Source organism: Saimiri boliviensis, chromosome 17, assembly GCF_048565385.1.
Source record: "Saimiri boliviensis isolate mSaiBol1 chromosome 17, mSaiBol1.pri, whole genome shotgun sequence".
NCBI lineage: Eukaryota > Metazoa > Chordata > Mammalia > Primates > Cebidae > Saimiri > Saimiri boliviensis.
In genome coordinates this window covers 8,731,747-8,752,102 of record NC_133465.1, presented here as the reverse complement: position 1 = coordinate 8,752,102, position 20,356 = coordinate 8,731,747, and the positions used below count along the sequence as shown (strand labels likewise).

The following is a 20,356-nucleotide window of genomic DNA, read 5'->3' as shown; positions in this document are numbered from 1 at the left end:
GTGATTGAGTGCTGTGAGACCAAAACCTAAAATTTTTAGTTGAAATAATGAAATACTGATCTAAAATGCAGTTTCGGCAGGATGCAGTGAAAAGGTATGGGGTGGCAGCACTGTGTGTGCTCCCGCTATGCCTCGTTTTAAGGATCAAAACAACATACATACTTTGCAGGTTGGAGGCTTTGCAGCAATGTGGAAACGGCCCTAGTTAAGTCACTGGCCTGGCCAAGGTTACAGCTGTCGTCTAGGTGGGAGCGTTGCTCGGTGTCCCCAACGCTGTCCTGGCTGGGGGAAGCCCGCAGCGGCCCCTTCTCCGCGTCGCCTCGGGGGGGCGGGACTTCCGGCCGGCGCTGATCGGCTTCCGGCGGAGGGTTCCGGAGGTGTGGCTGCCCGCGGACGTGTAGGTGGAGCGGGATCCAGATGCCGCTTCCTCCGGTGTGTCCCTTTCTCCATCGCCTGCCAGTCTCAGCCGTTCAGCCCTGATCTGGCGGGGCTCGGACGCGTGGATCCAGGCGGTGGGAGCGGTCTGCGATGTCAGGGTGGGAAGGCTGCACAAAGGAGGCGACGCCCCAGCCCGGTGCTCAGGAGTAAGTGGGCGTGCCCATGTGGTGGGGATGGTGCGGGCACCTTGTATTAGGTGCTTTATCTGCATTATCATTGAATTTTCTTTTTTTTCTTTTTTTTTTTTTTTTTTTTTTTTTGAGACAGAGTTTCGCTCTTGTTACCCAGGCTGGAGTGCAATGGCGCGATCTTGGCTCACCGCAACCTCCGCCTCCTGGGTTCAGGCAATTCTCCTGCCTCAGCCTCCTGAGTAGCTGGGATTACAGGCACGAGCCACCATGCCCAGCTAATTTTTTTGTATTTGTAGTAGAGACGGGGTTTCACCATGTTGACCAGGATGGTCTCGATCTCTTGACCTCGTGATCCACCCGCCTCGGCCTCCCAAAGTGCTGGGATTACAGGCTTGAGCCACCGCGCCCGGCTTATCATTGAATTTTCATAGCAATCGATTGTGATGGGTACTGGTCATCTCCCCGTGTTGTAGATGAGGAAACTGAGGCCCAAGTAACTGCTTTAGTCTGTAATGGTAAGAGTCAGAAAATGATTTCCCAAGCGTAGACTCAGCCATACCGCTGCTGACTCGCTAAAGACCTGCCTATAAGCGACATTTTAAACTAAATGTCCTTTGAACATCTTTTGTGCTCGGCTCTATTCGTGGACCCTCCGAGGGAGTACAGGCAGGTAGAAGCCTCCGTCCCTACCTTCTAGGTTGTAAACATCTGAACTGGTCTACTAAAGATGCCAAGCAAAGTGCTCCAGTGAATGGTACAGGTTATTGAGAGAGGAAGGAGAGATGGCAGTCAGCTGAAGTTACTGAATATGTCAGGGAGGAGGCTGATTTCAGCTGACAGTGATTTGGAAGATCAATGCGAGGACATTCCCAGTCGGAAACAGCCAAGGCAAAGACTCACAGGTGGGTGAAGGGAGTAAACATGGCTTTGGAAGTATTTCCAGTTTTCTCCAACCAACTCGGTTATCACTTAGCCATCAGCACAGATCACACCAGGAAGCTAATTGATTTAGGGTCACATTTCTTTGATGTTGCTTTTGGAAAAGGTGCTGAAGCCTAGGCAACATGAGAGTCCGTAACTACAAAAAAAAAAAAAAAAAAAATTGGCCGGGCGTGGTGGCTCACGCCTGTAATCCCAGCACTTTGGGAGGCCGAGGCGGGTGGATCACAAGGTCAAGAGATCAAGACCATCCTGGTCAACATGGTGAAACCCCGTCTCTACTAAAAACACAAAAAATTAGCTGGGCATGGTAATCCCAGCTACTCAGGAGGTTGAGGCAGGAGAATTGCCTGAACCCAGGAGGCGGAGGTTGCAGTGAACCGAGATCGTGCCATTGCACTCCAGCCTGGGTAACAAGAGCGAAACTCCGTCTCAAAAAAAAAAAAAAAAAAATTAGCCTGGCCTGGTGATGCCTGCCTGTAGTCCCAGCTACTGGGGAGGCTGAGGTGGGAGGATGCCTTGACCCTGGGAGTTTGAGGCTGTGAGCGGTGATCTTGCCACTGAACTCCAGCCTGGGTGACAAAGTGAGATCTTATCTCAAAAAAAAGAAAAAAACATACTGAAAGCTTAGAAATCTGCAGGAGTGGACAAATAAGATGAATAGGTTAGTAGATCCCTTAGAGATTATGGGAAGCAAGAGAGTCCAGACTCCATCTAAAGCAGGGGTGTCCAGTCTTTTGGCTTCCCTGCCACATTGGAAGAAGAAGAATTGTCTTGGGCCTCAAATAAAACACCCCAACACAAAAGATACCTGATGAGCTTTAAAAAAAAAACTGCAAAAATATTTTAAGAAAGTTTATGAATTTGTGTCTGGCTGCATTTAAAGGCATCCGGGGCTGCATGCAGCAAACAGGCTGCAGGTTGGACAAGCTTGATCCAAAGGAGGATGCTGCCTCTCCATTACAGCCAGTTATTGCCAGGCAACCATGCCCCCAGGGCAGCCAGAACTTCTTTTCAAAAAAGCCAGAAATTGAGATTTTTTTTTTATGTGAAATCTCCCAACCTGTAATTAGAGGTGAATCATTCAAATTTTTTTAAATCACTAGATGGACCAACCAAAATAGGTCTATTAGATAATTGTGGCCCTTCGACTATACTGTAGTATTTCATGGTACAGTAAGGACTGTATCTCTTACTAAAGACTGAGATTTTGCATCTTTTGATTATAAATTGTTTGTAGCCTGTTGCCTTCATTCTTTTTTCTTTTCTTTTCTTTTTAGAGACAGGATCTCATTACGTCGACTAGGTTGGTCATGAACTACTGGCCTCAAGCAATCCTCCCACCTTGACCTCCCAAAGTGTTAGGATTACAGGCGTAAGCCACCATGCCCAATTGCCTTCATTCTTTTATAGAATGAAGAGGAGGCTTTCCCTTCGGTTGCAGTCCCCTGAGGGACTCAAAGAGCAACCAACACAGTACTCTAGTTCTGAGAGATGTTGGTTTCAGAAAGGAATCTGGAAGGTGCTCTTCCTGGATTCCATTGATTACCTTGTGGTTTCAAGTCTGTTAGAACTAGTAGGACTGGCCGGGTGTGCTGGCTCATGCCTGTAATCCCAACACTTTGGGAGGCCAAGATGGGCAGATCACTTGAAGCCAGAAGTCAAGACCAGCCTAGCCAACATGGCGAAACCTCATCTCTACTAAAAATACAAAAATTAGCTGGGTGTGGTGGTGTACCCAGTGTTAAAAAAAAAAAAAAATAGTAATACCATAGGATGGTAATAGGTATTCTTTGGGAAACAAAGTCCTGTGTCAATTCTTTACTGCAGGACTTCTTAGAGGCTATTTTTTTCTTTTCTTTTTTTTTTTTTTTTTGAGATGGAGTCTCACTCTGTCACCCAGTCTGGAGTGCTATGGCCCAATCTCAGCTCACCGCAGCCTCTGCCTCCTGGGTTCAAAGGATTCTTCTGCCTCAGCTCCCTGAGTAGCTGGGACTACAGGCACGTACCACCTTATCTGACTAATTTTTGTATTTTTAGTAGAGATGGGGTTTCAACATGTTGGCCAGACTGGTCTTGAATTCCCAACCTCAGGTGGTTTGCCCACCTTGCCCTCCCAAAGTACTGGATTACAGGTGTGAACCACCATGCCCAGCCTCAGAGCCTTTGATAAATCAGTTTGCAAAAGATCTTGAACACAGGCTTAGAGTAAAGAACATTTTGCAAATGTGCAATTTCTTCAATTCTGCAAGGCACAGTGCCTCAAGCCTGTAATCCTAGCACTTTGGGAGGCTGAGGCAGGTGGATCAGTTGAGCCTAGGAGTTTGAGACCAGCCTAGGCTTTCTGCAGCATGGCAAAACCCCATCTCTATCAAAAATACAAAAAAGAAAACAAAAATGCATATTTTTCACATATTAAAATTTGAATGTCTTAATACATTTTCTTCTCAAAGTTGTCATTAAGTCAGTGGTTTGATAATTAGCAATGTCTTAGAATCAGGAGTCTTCATGATTAACCTGTAATGCTGAGGAAGGGAATTTGAAGCCCTTGTAGTAGAGGACCTTCAGGACTTGGAAGCAGGTCCAACTTAACCGAGACTCCTGCTCAGAGCTTTTAACAGTTTCCATCTTTCTCTGCTCAGGATTCTGCCCTGCCCCTCAGCTCTGCATCTGACAGCTGGGATCTTGGGATCCTGTTTTCCTAAGCTTGCTGGAATTCCTGCAGTCCTCAAGTGAACTCCCTTGGCCTTATCACCATCCTGTCTTAGTGCTGTTCTAACTAAGGAATCCCAGTTTAGACAACTGAGTATCAAGTTCTCCTTCTAAGGAATTATCTGATCACAGTGGCATATGGGCTCCATTTGGGATATCTCTTTTCTGCATGATAATCTCCTGACATATCTCTGTGTACACAGACATAATATTTCCATTGGAAACAGATCCTGCCACCCCTATTAAGAGCATCAAGCCTGACCTAGACATAGAAATTCCATTTGACCCAGCAATCCCATTACTGGGTATATATCTAAAGGATTCTAAATCATTCTACTATAAGGACACATGTACAAGAATGTTCATTGCAGCACTGTTTACAATAGCAAAGACCTGGACCAACCCAAATGCCCATTGATGATAGACTGGACAGGGAAAATGTAGCACATATACACCGTGGAATACTATGCAGCCGTCAAAAACGATGAGTTCGTGTCCTTTGAGGGACATGGATGAACTTGGAAACCATCATTCTCAGCAAACTGACACAAGAACAGAAAATCAAACACCACATGTTCTCACTCATAGGTGGGTGTTGAACAATGAGAACACGTGGGCACAGGGAGGGGAGCATGACACACAGGGGTCTGTAGGGGGGAAATAGGGGAGGGACAGCAGGGGGTGGGGAGTTGGGGAGAGATGGCATGGGGAGAAATGCCAGATACAGGTGATGGGGAGGAAGGCAGCACATCACACTGCCATGTGTGTACCTATGCAACAATCTTGCATGTTCTTCACATGTACCCCAAAACCCAAAATGCAATTTTTTTTTTTTTTTTTTGAGACAGAGTTTCACTCTTGTTACCCAGGCTGGAGTGCAATGGCGCAATCCTCGGCTCACTGCAACCTCCGCCTCCTGGGTTCAGGCAATTCTCCTGCCTCAGCCTCCTGAGTAGCTGGGATTGCAGACACGCGCCACCATGCCCAGCTAATTTTTTTGTATTTTTAGTAGAGACGGAGTTTCACCATGTTGACCAGGATGGTCTCGATCTCTTGACCTCGTGATCCACCCGCCTCGGCCTCCCAAAATGCTGGGATTACAGGCTTGAGCCACCGCGCCCGGCCCCTAAAATGCAATTTTTAAAAATTGAGGAAAAAAAAAAAAAAAAGAGCATCAAGCCTGTACCTGAAAGCATCTCCTGACCTTGGAGTGCCCAGGTTCACTTGGACTCTGCTTTATTCTGGAAATATCAATTCATTGGCTGCAGCTGTGGCAGCATCAAAACAGGCCAGACTGATAGACCCCCCAGGAAAGCAAAACTTTCCCTCATCCATGAAGCTGTAGTCATTGTGTTGGACATGAGACCTATTTCTTATTTCTTCCATTTATTCACCTGACTTGCTTTCAGAGTCCTTTATGCTGCACGCCTTCATTCCTGGTGCCCTCTCGTCTCTTCTCCAGTCCTGCTGAAGCTGCTCCTTAGCCCAGGCCCTATGACAGCAGCCAGCATTGTTTCCAGAGGCAGCAGCATTTGAAGATATGACCAAAGATTGGAATTATTTAGAAGCCTCTCAAAAGGATTACTACAGGGACACAATGCTGGACAGTTATGAGAACATTGTCCCACAGGGTAAGGGCTCAGAATCTCCCTTCATTAATCCTGTAGACAATTGTCGAGGGGAAACCATCATTTTAAAAGATCCCCACAGCTTTCTTCTTGATTCCCCCAACATAAAGACAGATTCTTCAGCCATAAAAAATTGTGTTGTTGTTGTTGTTGTTACTGTTGTTTTGTCTTTTTTTTTTTTGGATACAGTCTCACTTTGTCTCCCAGGCTGGAGTGCAATGGCATGACCTCAGCTCACCGCAACCTCTGCCTCCCGGGTTCAAGCAATTCTCCTGGGTCAGCCTCCCAAGTAGCTGGAATTACTGGCTCCTGCCACCACATCTGGCTGACTTTTGTATTTTCAGTAGAGACAAGGTTTCACCATGTTGGCTAGGCTGGTCTCAAACTCCTGACCTCAAGTGATTCGCCAGCTTGGCCTCCCAAAGTGCTGGGATTACAGGCATGAGCCACTGCACCCAGCCAAGAAATTGTTTCTGTTGATTATGGGAAGGCTCAGAAGCAATCACTGGTATTAATTTCAGTTTAAGAGTTTGCTGTTAATTAGCCAGGTGTGGTGGCACATGCCTGTAATCCCGGCTACTCAGGTGGCTGAGGCAGGAGAATCACTTGAACCCAAGTTGCAGCGAGCCGAGATTACACCATTGCACTCCAGCCTGGGCAACAGGGCAGGACTCCACCTCAAAAAAAAAAGAAAGAAAGAAAGAAAAAGTTTGCTGTTATTATATGGTACCTTTTAGCCGTGTTCTCCCATTTATATTATTTTAAGGGATATTAAGGGTAAGATTTTAGTCTGCTGCCTTAGGAGTTTCTGTTTATCCTCTCTCCTGTTCAATTAATAATAACCAGTTGATTAGGTTTCATGCTATAAGCTGACCGCTTCATTGTTTTTTCTGTTCACCTGAAGTCTAAAACCTCTACATATTTGTGATCTTACTGATGTCAAATTCTATTGCCGTGCTCTGGTTTTGGATGGTTCTAGTTGGCTTTCTAGCTGCTTTACACTATATTCTATTATCATTCTTCCATGTAGTCATCTTCAAAAATTAGCTGAAAGAATTGAGGAACGTTAGAGGGAAAGCCTTCCAGGTGGGAGTGTCAGTGAATTTAACTTTGTTCTCTTCCTTTCTTAGGATCCTTCTTACAGTTCTCCATGATGCCTCAGAGAGCTGGAAATGATCCACCTGGGGCTTCAAATGCAAGTGAAATGGAAATGGAGATAAGTAACATGAGAGAAAAGTTTCTTATGAGTGTAACAAAGTTAGTAGAAAGCAAAAGTTACAACAGCAAGGTATTTTCCAAAGAAAAGTACTTTCAAACAATAAAGGAAGTTAAAGAAGCTAAAGAAAAAGGGAAGAAGTCATCACGTGATTATCGCCGTGCTGCAAAATACGATGTGATCTCTGTGCAGGGCACAGAGAAATTGATAGAGGCTACTCATGGAGAACGAGATCGAATACGGTATTATGTGCATAAAGAAGAATTGTTTGATATTCTGCATGACACACATCTCAGAATTGGACATGGTGGGCGGACACGCATGCTCAAGGAGCTGCAGGGAAAATACGGGAATGTCACCAAAGAAGTTATTGTCTTATATCTGACTCTGTGTAAACAGTGCCATCAGAAGAACCCAGTACCCAAGAGAGGCCTTGCGCCCAAGCCCATGACTTTTAAGGACATAGACTCCACATGCCAAGTTGAAATACTTGACATGCAGTCAAGTGCCGATGGTGAGTTCAAGTTCATTTTATACTACCAAGACCACTTGACCAAGTTTATTATTTTACGGCCATTAAAAAGCAAACAGACCCATGAGGTGGTGAGTGTTTTGTTAGATATTTTCACAATTCTTGGTACACCCAGTGTGTTAGACTCCGACAGTGGCATTGAGTTCACAAACCCGGTTGTTCGTGAGCTCAATGAGTTGTGGCCAGACCTAAGGATTGTGTCCGGTAAGCACCACCCTGGCCACATCCAGGGCTCCCTGGAAGGAGCAAGCCATGATATAAAGAACATGATAAGTGCCTGGATGCAGAGTAACTACTCACGTCACTGGGCCAAAGGCCTCCGATTCGTGCAGATGGTGAGGAATCAGGCTTTCGACGTTTCCTTGCAGCAAAGTCCATTTGAGGCAATGTTTGGTTGTAAAGCGAAATTTGGGCTATATTCCTCAAACTTGCCTCGGGAAACTGTGGCTACTTTACAAACAGAAGAAGAGCTAGAAATTGCTGAAGAACAGCTAGAAAATAGCCTTTGGATCAGGCAGGAAGAAAGGGCTGAGATTGGAGCAGACAGATCTGATATGGATGATGACATTGATCCTACTCCTGAAGCTACAGAACCCAGCACCTCACAAGGGGCTTCCGGCCTCCTCTGCTGGTGAACAGATGCCTGCTGGGCAGGGACCGTCACACACAGGTGTGTCTCTGAGCATTAGAGTCATCTGAGAACTGTTGCCAGAGGCCCCAGGGGAAAGGATTGAAGACCCCACTCTCAGGTCAAGTTGTACATGGCAGTCATTTCTCAAAAAGGGAAAACTTGATTGGGTCTGTGTATTTATTCTTAGGGCTGCCATAAAAAATTACCACAGCCTGGCCGGACATGTGGCTCACACCTGTAATGCCCACACTTTGGGAGGCCGAGTCGGGCAGATCACTTGAGGTCAGGAGTTCAAGACTAGCCTGGCCAATGTGGTGAAACCCTGTATCTACTAAAAATATAGAAATTAGCTGGGCATGGTGGCATGTGCCTATAATCCCAGCTAACTGGGAGGCTGAGGCAGGAGAATTGCTTGAACCCAGGAGGCAGAGGTTTCAGTGAGCCAGGACTGCCACTGCACTCCAGCCTGGGTGACAGAGCAAGACTCTGTCTCAAAAAATATATATATATATAAAATTACCACCACCCGGGTGACTTAACAGAAATAGAGTCTTACAGTTCTGGAGGCCAGAAGTCTGAAGTTAAGGTGTCAGTAAGGTTGGTTCCTCATGGAGGCTCTGGGGGAGAATCCATTCCATGCCTTTGTCCTTTCTCTGGTAGCCACAGCAATCCTTGATGTTCCTTGGCTTATGACAGTGTAAGTCCAGTCTCTGCTTCTGTCTTCGTGTGGCCCTCTCCCCTGTGACCATGTGTATTATTTTCTGTCCCTTGTAAAGATATCATTGGATACCAAATCTGTGTCACTGGATTTAGGGCCCACTCTAATGAGGATGATCTCATCTCAAGATCCTTACGTTAATTAGATCAGCACATACTCCTTTTCCAAGTAAGGTCACATTCACAGGTACTAGGGACTTGAACTTGGACTTATCTTTTTAAGAGACACAGTTCTGGTCGGGCGTGGTGGCTCACACCTGTAATCCCAGCTACTCGGGAGGCTGAGGCAGGAGAATCACTTGAACCCAGGAAGTGGAAGTTGCAGTGAGCTGAGACCCTGCCGTTGCATTCCAGCCTGGGCAACAGAGCAAGACTCCATCTCAAAAAAGAGAGAGACATAGTTCTACTCATTATAGTCAATAGAAGAAAATGTCTGCAAATAAGAGCTGATGGGGCTGCCCTAGATATATCTGGTACATATTCCTGCCCCTCAGACACATACCCTGGAACATGAGGCATCACAGGAAAATAAGTAGATGAAAGAAGGGTGGGTACAGTGCCTCATGCCTGGAAACCCAACACTTTGGGAGGCTTAAGCAGCCGATCACTTGAGGCCAGGGGTTTGAGACCAGCCTGGCCAACACAGTAAAACCCTGTCTCTACAAAAATACAAAAAATTAGCCTAGCATGGTAATCCTAGCTACTTAGGAGGCTGAGGTGGGAGGATCCCTTGAACCTAGGAGGTGGAGGTTACAGTGAGCCAAGATTACACCACTGTGCTCCAGCCTAGGCGACAGCAAGGCTCTGTCTCAGAACAAAAACGAAGTAGATGAAGGAAAAGTAATGCGAAGAAAAGAGGTTCATCCAAGATGCCCTAGAGACTGGCCACCTCACCAACTGGGCTGTTTCCCGCTTCAGGAGAAGTATGTGCCATCCCTGCTCAGAGTGTCATACACACAGAATTGTGTGACTGCATGAAACATGTATTAAAATTAGGTCAGAATTAAGGTATGGCTGGAATTTGGGTATGAGTCTGCCACTTGTCTGTGTCTCAAGCACTTAAAAACATATCCTGTTCCTGGCACAGGTCCGTGCCTTTCAGGAAGTGACCAGTAGGGAAACAATCGAGGTTTCTAGAACAAAATGCAAGAGTTGGGCTGAGATCACTGCTCTACCTAGAGAGGAGTAGGGCAAGGCCAGTCTGGGTCATGGTCCAGAGCAAGGATGACTGGCCAGCCACAGGAGAGGACGGTGCCCAGGACCTGTGGACGCCTATGTTCCCAATGCGTAAGACAGAGTGCCTAGCTCATTGAAGGTGTTCAGTGAATTTAATGCGTAAATGATTCTACACAAATGGGCATGGGGAAGAAGGGCCTGCAGTTTTTATTCTTTATAAGGTGTCCTTCCTGCACATTCCAGAGCCATCTGAAACCCATTCTGATTGTCACTAGTGCCAGTTCCCTCTTCTGTAAGGGGCAGTAACATTCCGGATGCTGCCTACCTCCCAGGATTGTCCTGAGAGACCAGCGAGATTCTGCATGTGAAGAGAGGCTTTCTCTGTGAATAGTGAAGTTCTACAATGTGACTCATCTTGGCTGCAAGCAGATCCTGTTCTCCGTGTGAGAGTGGGAGACCTCTGTTCATTGCCATTTCTTTTCAGATTCAGCAGTGTTAAGTTGGAAGGTATCCAGGGAAGTTGCATGATGATCACATAGGAAGTGACATCACTTTCCAGCTTGTTTTGGGGGGGCCAAAATCTTGCTCTGTTCTTGGCCAGCACCCCACCTTCCATCCTCCTTCCAACCCATTGTCTTTGTTTGCAATTCAGCCTAGCAGGTTTGGGAAGGCCAATTTTGACTGAGGATGTTATCTTCCCCTCCCCAATGCTGATCTCCTTCCTCCTAGTTACTTGGTAAACCGGGAACCACATCATCAACTCGTTTGAGTAAAAGGTGACATGAGCCATAACACTGCTTTCTTTCCCAGAGGTGGCTGCAAATAACCTGGGTTTCCGGGAGCTAGCATATCACTGTTCCTCTTTTGCTTCTTAATGTTGGTAGTGGGAAAGAGAGGTGGATTTCTGGGCCCAATCTGGTCTGCATTATCATATTTCAGCATCTAGAATAGAGATCACCAACCAGTGTGCCACAGCTAGTCTCAGCTTGCAAATATATTTTGTCCATGTTTTAAAAAAAAATTTTTTTTTTTTTTTTTGAGACAGAGTTTCACTCTTACCGCCCAGGCTGGAGTGCAATGGTGCAATCTTGGCTCACTGCAGTCTCCGCCTCCCAGGTTCAAGTGATTGCACTTACCTCACCCTCCCAAGTAGCTGGGATTACAGGTGTCTGCCACCATACCTGGCTACTTTTTGTATTTTTATAGAGATGGGATTTTGCCATGTTGGTGAGGTTGGTCTCGAACTCCTGACCTCAGGTGATCCACCCACCTCGGCTTCCCAAAGTGCTGGGATTACAGGCGTGAGCCACTGTGCCCAGCCTTTTAAATTGTTTTTTAATTAATTGCCAACACTTTAAACACTGGATATGGCCGGGCGCGGTGGCTCAAGCCTGTAATCCCAGCACTTTGGGAGGCCGAGGTGGGTGGATCACGAGGTCAAGAGATCGAGACCATCCTGGTCAACATGGTGAAAGCCCATCTCTACTAAAAATATACAAAAAATTAGCTGGGCATGGTGGCACGTGCCTGTAATCCCAGCTCCTCAGGAGGCTGAGGCAGGAGAATTGCCTGAACCCAGGAGGCGGAGGTTGCGGTGAGCCGAGATCGCGCCATTGCACTCCAGCCTGGGTAACAAGAGCGAAACTCCGCCTAAAAAAACAAAAAAAAAAAAAAAAAAACACTGGATATTTAAATCTGGATGACTAACACCTCTTGAAAACTCGGCTCATGTGGCCACAGTGGGCCCACAATTTCTGCATGGCAGCAAGTGAGTCGTGGTGCATGCAGCACTCTGCCGGTGGCCACCATCAGCCACTCACATACGCATTTCTGTGGCCCACTGCGAAGAAAGGCCAGTGCAGGGCATGGTGGCATGCACCTGCAATCCCAGCTACTTGGGAGGCTGAAGTGGGAGGACCACTTGAACCTGGGAGGCTAAGGTTAAAGTGAGCCGTGATCGTATCACTGCATTGCAACCTGGGCGACCCTGTTCAAAAAAAAAAAAAGGCCAGCAACAGACGTATGTATCTCTAGGAATTTATGATAGAAGTAGCATTTCAATCAGTGGGAAGGGATGTATTATTCAGTTAATAGTGCTGGATCAATTGACTATCCATTTGACAAAAATGAAGTCTGACCCTTAAACATTAAAATTTTTTAAACTGTAATGAAAATATTGGGGAAAAAAGTTTTGTGATCTTGGAATGGAGAAGATATTAATATATTTGGCTACATAAAAATAAAAACTGGTATGGAAAATAATGCCATTTAAAAGGAAAATAGGGCCAGGAGGGGTGGCTCACGCCTGTAATCACAACACTTTGGGAGGCTGAGGCGGGCAGATCATGAGGTCAGGAGATCAAGACCATCCTGGCCAACATGGTGAAACCCCGTCTCTACTAAAATACAAAAAATTAGCCAGGTGTGGTGGCATGCACCTGTAGTTCCAGCTACTCGGGAGGCTAAGACAGGGGAATTGCTTGAACCCGAGGTGGAGGTTGCAGTGAGCCACAAGATTGCAGTGAACCAAGATCATGCCACTCCACTCCAGCCTGGCAACAGAGAACAAGACCCCATCTCAAAAAAAAAAAAAAAAAAAAAAAAAATAGTAAATAGTCTGAGTGTGGTGGCTCATGCCTAATATCCCAGCACTTTAGGAGGCTAAGGTGAGTGGATCACCTGAGATCGGGAGTTCGAGACCAACCTGGCCAAAATGGCGAAACCCCATCTCTACTAAAAATACAAAAATTAGCCAGGCATATTGGTGGGTGCCTGTAATCCTAGCTACTTGGGAGGCTGAGGCACAAGAATTGGTTGAATCCAAGAGGCGGAGGTTGCAGTGAGCTGAGATCATGCCACTACACTCCAGCTTGGGCAACAGAGTGAGACTCCCTCTCAAAAAAAAAAAAAAAAATTGTTTTCTAAGAATCTGTTACAATTCTCTTTCTCATACTTGGCCATTTCTTCTAGTCTCAGTTTCAGCTGTGACTTTATTGTGCAAGACTCCCTTATGCCTCTTCCAGGTTCCAGTCTTCTGAATACTATGGGCTTCTCAGGGTCAATAATCTCTGCTAACATATTCTTCCTTCTATTTTCCACTAGTTCTATTAATGGCACCACGGGTCACCCAAGCCAGAAACCTCAGGGTCTCATTCTCCCTCACTGCCGCTAGCCAATTTGCTAAATCATGTCATCCCTACCAGTGGCAGATTACATTTTCCAAATGTGTATGCAAATATCTGTAACACATGTTCTTTTAGAACTTTGCACTTCCCTATCAAGAGATGGAGTTTTTATCACCTCTACTTGAACCTAGGCAGAAATTTGTTCTTTCCTTGACCAGTCTAGTACAAAAGAGTGAGAATATGTGGCTTCTGAGGCTGTCATAAAAATACCACCTCATTCTCTTGGAATGGTCACTCTTGAAATCCAGTCACCATGTTCTGAGGAAGCCCAAGCAGCCTGCGGAGGCCCACATGGAGAGGTGCCAAAGCCCTGGAACCTCATCCCTGGCTAAGCTCTTAGCCAACAGACAGAACCAACATGCCAACCATGTGAGTGAGCCATCTTAAAAGTAGACTTTTGGGCCGGGCGCGGTGGCTCACACCTGTAATCCCAGCACTTTGGGAGGCTGAGGCGGGTGGATCACAAGGTCAAGAGATTGAGACCATCCTGGTCAACATGGTGAAACCCTGTCTCTACTAAAAATACAAAAAATTAGCTCGACATGGTGGTACGTGCCTGTAATCCCAGCTACTCAGGAGGCTGAGGCAGGAGAATTGCCTGAACCCAGGAGGCGGAGGTTGCGGTGAGCCGAGATCGTGCCATTGCACTCCATCCTGGGTAACGAGAGTGAAACTCCGTCTCAAAAAAAAAAAAAAAAAAAAAAAAAAAAAAAAAAAAAAGTAGACTTTCTAGCCGCAGTTCATCTTCCATTCAATACTGTATAGAACAGAGACAAGCCCTGGCCAAATTGCAGAGTCATGTGCAAAATAAATGAATGTTGTTGTTTCAAGCCACTAAGTTTAGAGGTGGTTTGTTAAGCAACAACACATAACTGATAAGCTAACTCTGAAATGTCTTAAATCTATTGCCATCTCTCCGTTCCCCCCAGGATAAGCCCTTGTTACCTTGGTTGATTGGAAGACAACCCATCTAGTGAATCTTCCAGAAGTAAAGCTCTGCTCGGAATAATAGTTAACACTACTAAATACTGATTTACCTATATTATTAGTACTGAGTTTAAAATTCATTTTCTTATTTATTCCTTACAGCCCTACAAAGTTAGTTGAAGCTGAAGAAATGAGTTTAAATAGGTGTATTAAGGACTTAATTTTCCTCTCTTATAAAGAAAGAAATGAAGCACAGAAAATGAAGCTCAGGTGCTTGTAACCACCTCCCCTGCTCAAGAATCTCCAGTGGGTCAGGTGTGGTGGCTCATGCCTGTAATCCAAGCACTCTGGGAGGCTGAGGCAGAAGGACTGCTTGAGCGACAGGGTTCAATACCAGCCTGGGTAACATAGTGAGGCATGGCATTAATTAGGCATGGTGGCTCACGCTGTAGTCCCAGCTACTTGGGTGACCGAGGTGGGAGGATCTCTTGAGCTCAGGAGGTGGAGGCTGCAGTGAGCTGTGATTGCACCACAGCACTTAAGTGGAAAAAGGAAGCCACAGGGGTTCCACATTACTCACAGGGTAACAACGTAAACCTGGCATCCATGGTTTAAGTCCCAACTACCTTTGCAGCTACATTTGCAGCTTTGGGATGGAGGCATCAGGTCTAGGCACATGAATTTCCTGGTTGCACTTGTTTTGTGAGGGGTGGCAGGAAGAAACTCAGGCTGTTGGCTACTCTAGGCACTGCCAGAGTCACTTATTCTTTCTGGAACTTGGCTTCCTCGTGTAAAGTGAGAGACAATCGAACCAACTCGTATTAAAGTTCCCTTCCAGTTCTGCTCTGTGTAGTGTGAAAACTGTCATCTTGTACTTTTGTACTTCCTACCTCTTCTAGAACACCGGCCCAAGCTTCCTGCCGGGGCACATGTCCCCAGTTCCGAGATGGAGAGAAAATGGGAGGCTTAGAGATGAATGCTTTTGTGAATGTTCTCTACCACTGTCTCAGAACTAGCTTTGGCCTCCTGTTGTGGAATAGAATCTGCTTGTTTGCAGCTCTAGGGGTAGAAGGAACATTTTCTTCTGACATTTCTGAGATCCTATTACCAATGGTTTTTTGAGACTAAGCATTGGAATGTCATTAATTAGTACCGAGAAGGAAGGGCAGCGAGGGAGGAAACTGAGAAACTCAGACTTATGGTCCTGCTTCCAAATTATTTTGCATGCTTTCTGGACGTTAGTGCAAACAGACCATTAAAGTATGGTTTGCCAAGGTTAGGTTCAATCACTGCATAAGCCAGTTACCTCTGCAGTTACTTTAACCTTCTTCAATGTGATGACTTTTGGTTGTTAAATTTTAAGGGGAAAGGTTTGGTTGGTTGGTTTGTGATTTACAGTTCTTCCTTCCATTTGTTTTATGAAAGTTTTACAGAAATTGATTTGAAACCTGAAATACTTTGAAATATAAAAGAACAAGAGTTATCCCAGGACTCTTATTCAAAAAGTTGACTGATGGCAAAAGAATCTTCAAAATTTTGTTCAGGATTCTATTCCTTTGAACGTATTGAATTTGATTTCTTTTTTAGTTCCTGGTTCTCCTTATTTTTATCTTGGTGCTAATCTTTGTTTACCCAGGTTCTGACACTTTTACCCTAGAATTAATTACTCCAGATGGTCGACTCTACTGTGTTTTCCAAGCAAACAAAGTAGGCAGGAAATGTAAGCTTCCTGAGCAAATTGCCCTTCCGCTTTAATAGGAGACTTTGCTTTTTAGAATCATATTTATCTTTGTCTACTTTTCTTAGTTACAACTGATTTATGATTATTATTTTGGTTTGGATCTAGTTAGGGTTTCCCTTTTCCATTTAAAATTTGGTCCTGATTTTTTGCTTTTTGCTTCCCCACATCTCAATTTGCTAAATCTTATTGTTCTGTTTAACCTGAACTGCTACATCCTTTCTGTTGACTAGCTCCTTGCTCAGAATAACTTTTCCACACCTGCAACTTTGGCATAAGAGTTCTCTTTACGATGATGCACTTCCCACGACATTACGGGGTGGGTATATAGCAGATGAGGGTTTGTGAGCCTTTCCTCTGGGTTTTGCACAGACGGCTCCCTCCTAACTTTGGCGGATCATTCAGTAGCCAGATGTTTGCCTCTTTCCTCCTCCCCACTCTATCTCCGCAGTTCAGTGTACTGTTCTTTGAATGACATCCCCTCTCTTTTTGCCTCTCTTTCTCCCGATGCAATGGCAGGAATCCTGGAAATGGCTGCCTTAAATGTAGGGACCATTAGGATCTTGCTCAACACACAACCCAGGTCATCTGTAACAATACAGCTGCCTCCCAGTCCTGAATGGGGTATAGAGAACCATTCCAGACACCTGAAACTGCCATCCTTCTTCACCTCTAGATGCAGGGCAGGGGCTCTCTGTATCAGGAAGAAAGCCTCTCTGAAATCCACTGCCATTCTGGGTTATCCTTGACCAGCTCTCCTTACCTACCCCATTCTCTAGCCTGTCAGTTTCATTCATTGATTAGACATTTGTAAGCACCAAGTATGTAACCAGGCATCATGTGGCCTTTGGAGGTACCAACAAGTAAAGAGACTGCTAAATGCAGAAAAATAGGCACAGAGTAGACTTGTAAGTCTAAACGAGTGCCCAGTGAGAAGTCACGCAGGCTAAGTTTTGGATCACTGCTGAACGTTCTCCATGCTGCCTACTTTGTGTTAAAGGACTTCTTGCAAGGGAAATGTCATCAGCAGGATCCTCACTCAGAGACCTGGCAGACGCCACCTTAACTCGGTAGTCAAAGTTAACCTCCCCAGTGTACGTACAACTACTGCTGCTCCTGATAGGATGCACTGAGAACATTTCTGTGACGTTTCTACCACTGATGTACTACTTGAAACTAAATAAGAAGAGACAAAAGACAAACCCAGATTGAGGGGCATTCTGCAAAATAATTGCCCTGTACCCTTTAAAAAATGGCAATGTTGCCAGACATGGTGGTTCATGCGTATAATCCCAGCACTTTGGGAGGCCGAGGCGGGCGGGTCACCTGTGGTCAGGAGTTTGAGACCAGCCTGACCAACATAAAGAAACCCTGACTCCACTAAAAATACAAAATTAGCTAGGCGTGGTGGTGTGTGCCTGTAATCCCAGCTAATCCAGAGGCTGAGGCAGAAGAATCGCTTGAACCCAGGAGGCCGAGGTTGCAGTAAGCTGAGAACGGGACTCCAGCCTGGGCAACAAGAGCAAAACTCCATCTCAAAAAAAAAAAAAGGCAATGTTGAGAAAGACAAAGACTGAGGAGCTATTCCAGTTAAAGTAGGCTAGAGATGTGGCAACTGAACACAGTGTCTGATCCAGGATCTTCTTTTATTACAATGAGCATCACTGGGACAGCTGGCAAAATGTGAATATTGTCTGAATATTATCATATTGTATCAAAGTTAATTTCCTGATCTTGATGATTGTAATGTGGTTATGTAAGAGAATGTCCTTGTTTTAAGGAGATAGATGTTGAAATATCTTGAGATAAAGGAGCATTATGTTGGCGACTTATTCTCAAATAGTACAGGAAAATGTGTGTGTGTGTCTATGTGTGTGTGTGTGTGTGTGTCTATGTGTGTGGAGAGAGAGAGAGGGGAGGGACAGAGAGATATAAAACGAATGCAGTAAAATGTTAACATTTGGGGAATCTGGATGAAGAGTGGGAATTCTTTGTACGCTTCTTGCAACTTTTCTGTAAGTCTACAATTATGTCCAAAAAAAGAAGAATTGACAAGGTCCCACCAAAGAGGAGACATAGCTTCCACCATGGAAATACAGGGCAATAACTTGGCAGTTTGCTCTTTGGCGTGCAAAGGCAGTATTCACGTGAGTGAGAGTCGCTTATCTTCAAATGTGGCATATTTTGTTGCAGATCCCAAAAGCTGCCTGAAAGCCTCCAGGCCTTGTGTGGTTTCCCCTTCTGTTCACAGGTTATCTGCCCGGCACCCACTGGAATATGGTGTCTAACGAGTTTCCCTTCCCACTCCCCAAACTCTTGGAAACCACTGATCTTTTTACTGTTTCTATAGTTTTGATTTTTCCAAAATGTTTTAAAGCTGGAATGATATAGTATGTTCCTTTTTCAGACTTTTTCTTATACTTAGCAATGTGTATTTAAGGTTCCTCCACATCTTTTGTGACTTGATAGTTCATTTCTTTTTTGCACTGAGTAATGTTCCATTGTATGGGTATACCACAGTTTATGCATTCATCTGTGGAAGGATATCTTGCTTGCTCCTAATTTTTGGCAATTATGAATAAAGCTGCTGTAAACATTTGTGTGCGGTTTTGTGTGGGCAACGGATTTCGGTTCATTTGGGTAAATAGGAGTACAATGATCATAAGGTCATATGGTAAGAGTATGTTTAGTTTTTAAAGAAATTACCTCTGGGCATGGTGGCTCACACCTGTAATCCCAGCAATTTGGGAGGCCAAGGCAGGTGGATCATGAGGTCAGGAGTTCGAGACCAGCCTGGCTAATATGGTGAAACCTCATCTCTACTAAAAAATACAAAAATTAGCCAGGCGTGGTGGCACACGCCTGTAGTCCCAGCTACTTGGGAGGCCAAGGCAGAAGACTTACTTGAACCCGGGAGGCAAGGGTTGTAGTGAGCCAAGATAATGCCATTGCACTCCAATCTGGGCAATAAAGTGAGACTCCATCTCGAAAAACAAAAAAAGAAAAAAGAAAAGAAATTGCCGGGCCGGGCGCGGCGGCTCAAGCCTATAATCCCAGCACTTCGGGAGGCCGAGGCGGGTGGATCACGAGGTCAAGAGATCGAGACCATCCTGGTCAACATGGTGAAGATGTGAGACTCTGTCTCAAAAAAAAAAAATTCTTTGCATGCTGTGGAAAATAGTCCTTTATTAGATATGTCTTTTGCAAATATTTTCTCTCAGTGCGTGCTTTGTCTTTTCATACTCCTGAGATACTTGGGTGTCATACTCACTATGCTGTCCAGGCTGGTCTTGAATTACTAGCCACAAGCAATCCTCCTGCCTCAGCCTCCCCCATGGCTGGGCTCAACCCAACATTTGGTTTTTATTTACCTTCTTTCTGTTTCTCTCAGAGCTGACTGGCTAACCTTGGCTAGAGCCAGAGACTACAAACTTGAATTAACAACAATATAAATTTTTTTAAAAGCTGTTTTTTGTTGTTGTTTTTTTTTTTTTTGAGACGGAGTTTTGCTCTTGTTACCCAGGCTGGAGTGCAATGGCGCAGTCTCGGCTCACCACAACCTCCGCCTCCTGGGTTCAGGCAATTCTCCTGCCTCAGCTTTCCTGAGTAGCTGGGATTACAGGCACGCGCCACCATGCCCAGCTGATTTTTTGCATTTTTAGTAGAGACGGGGTTTCACCATGTTGACCAGGATGGTCTCGATCTCTTGACCTTGTGATCCACCCGCCTCGGCCTTCCAAAGTGCTGGGATTATAGGCTTGAGCCACCGCGCCCGGCCTAAAGCTGTTTTTAAGATAAAAATTTATTTACTCCAGTGCGTCCTCCATAGCAGTAGCCTGAACTGTGCCTGAAGCCCTTTGAGTCCCAGCTGGAGCTAAAGCAGCTGAGATACAGGGGAGCAGCATCCCAAGGCATCCCGGTACTCTGGGCTGCTTCTGAAACGAGTCTGACCTCTTAGGCTTCTGGGCCTGTGATGAGAGAACGACCTTGAAGATTGCTGAAAGGTTTTTTCCCATTTTCTTGACTATTAGCATCTGGCTCCCTTTTACTCATGCTAATCCCTCTAGCAAGTGGTTACTCCACAACCACCTGGATTCCTCTCCTGAAAACACTTTTTCCTCCTCTATCACATGGGCAGCCTGCAAATTTTCCAAAATTAACTCTCTGCTTCCCTTTTAATGATAAGTTCCACCTTTAAGTCATTTATTTGCTCCCATATCTGATTGTAGGCAGTTAGAAGTAGCAAAGTCATGGCCAGGTGTGGTGGCTCACACCTGTAATCCCAGCACTTTGGGAGGCCTAGGCAGGTGCATTCCCTGAGGTCAGCAGTTCGAGACCTGCCTGGCCAACATAATGAAACACCGTTTCTACTAAAAATACAAAAAA

The 20,356-nt window shown here is 45.4% G+C and overlaps 1 protein-coding gene across 1 annotated transcript; it reads left to right on the top strand.

The window, feature by feature from the left end:
- The first annotated feature begins 358 nt into the window (after positions 1 to 358).
- On the top strand, positions 359 to 18,568 carry KRBA2 (KRAB-A domain containing 2). The gene is made up of 2 exons (XM_074388162.1): positions 359 to 584; positions 6,979 to 18,568. The coding sequence occupies exon 2, from the start codon at positions 6,999 to 7,001 to the stop codon at positions 8,229 to 8,231; it is 1,233 nt and encodes a 410-aa protein (XP_074244263.1). The 5' UTR covers positions 359 to 584; positions 6,979 to 6,998; the 3' UTR covers positions 8,232 to 18,568.
- Positions 18,569 to 20,356: the final 1,788 nt, after the last annotated feature.

Coding starts and splice junctions, on each gene's coding strand:
- KRBA2 (XM_074388162.1), top strand. CDS start 6,999: ATGATGCCTCAGAGAGCTGGAAATGATCCACCTGGGGCTTCAAATGCA.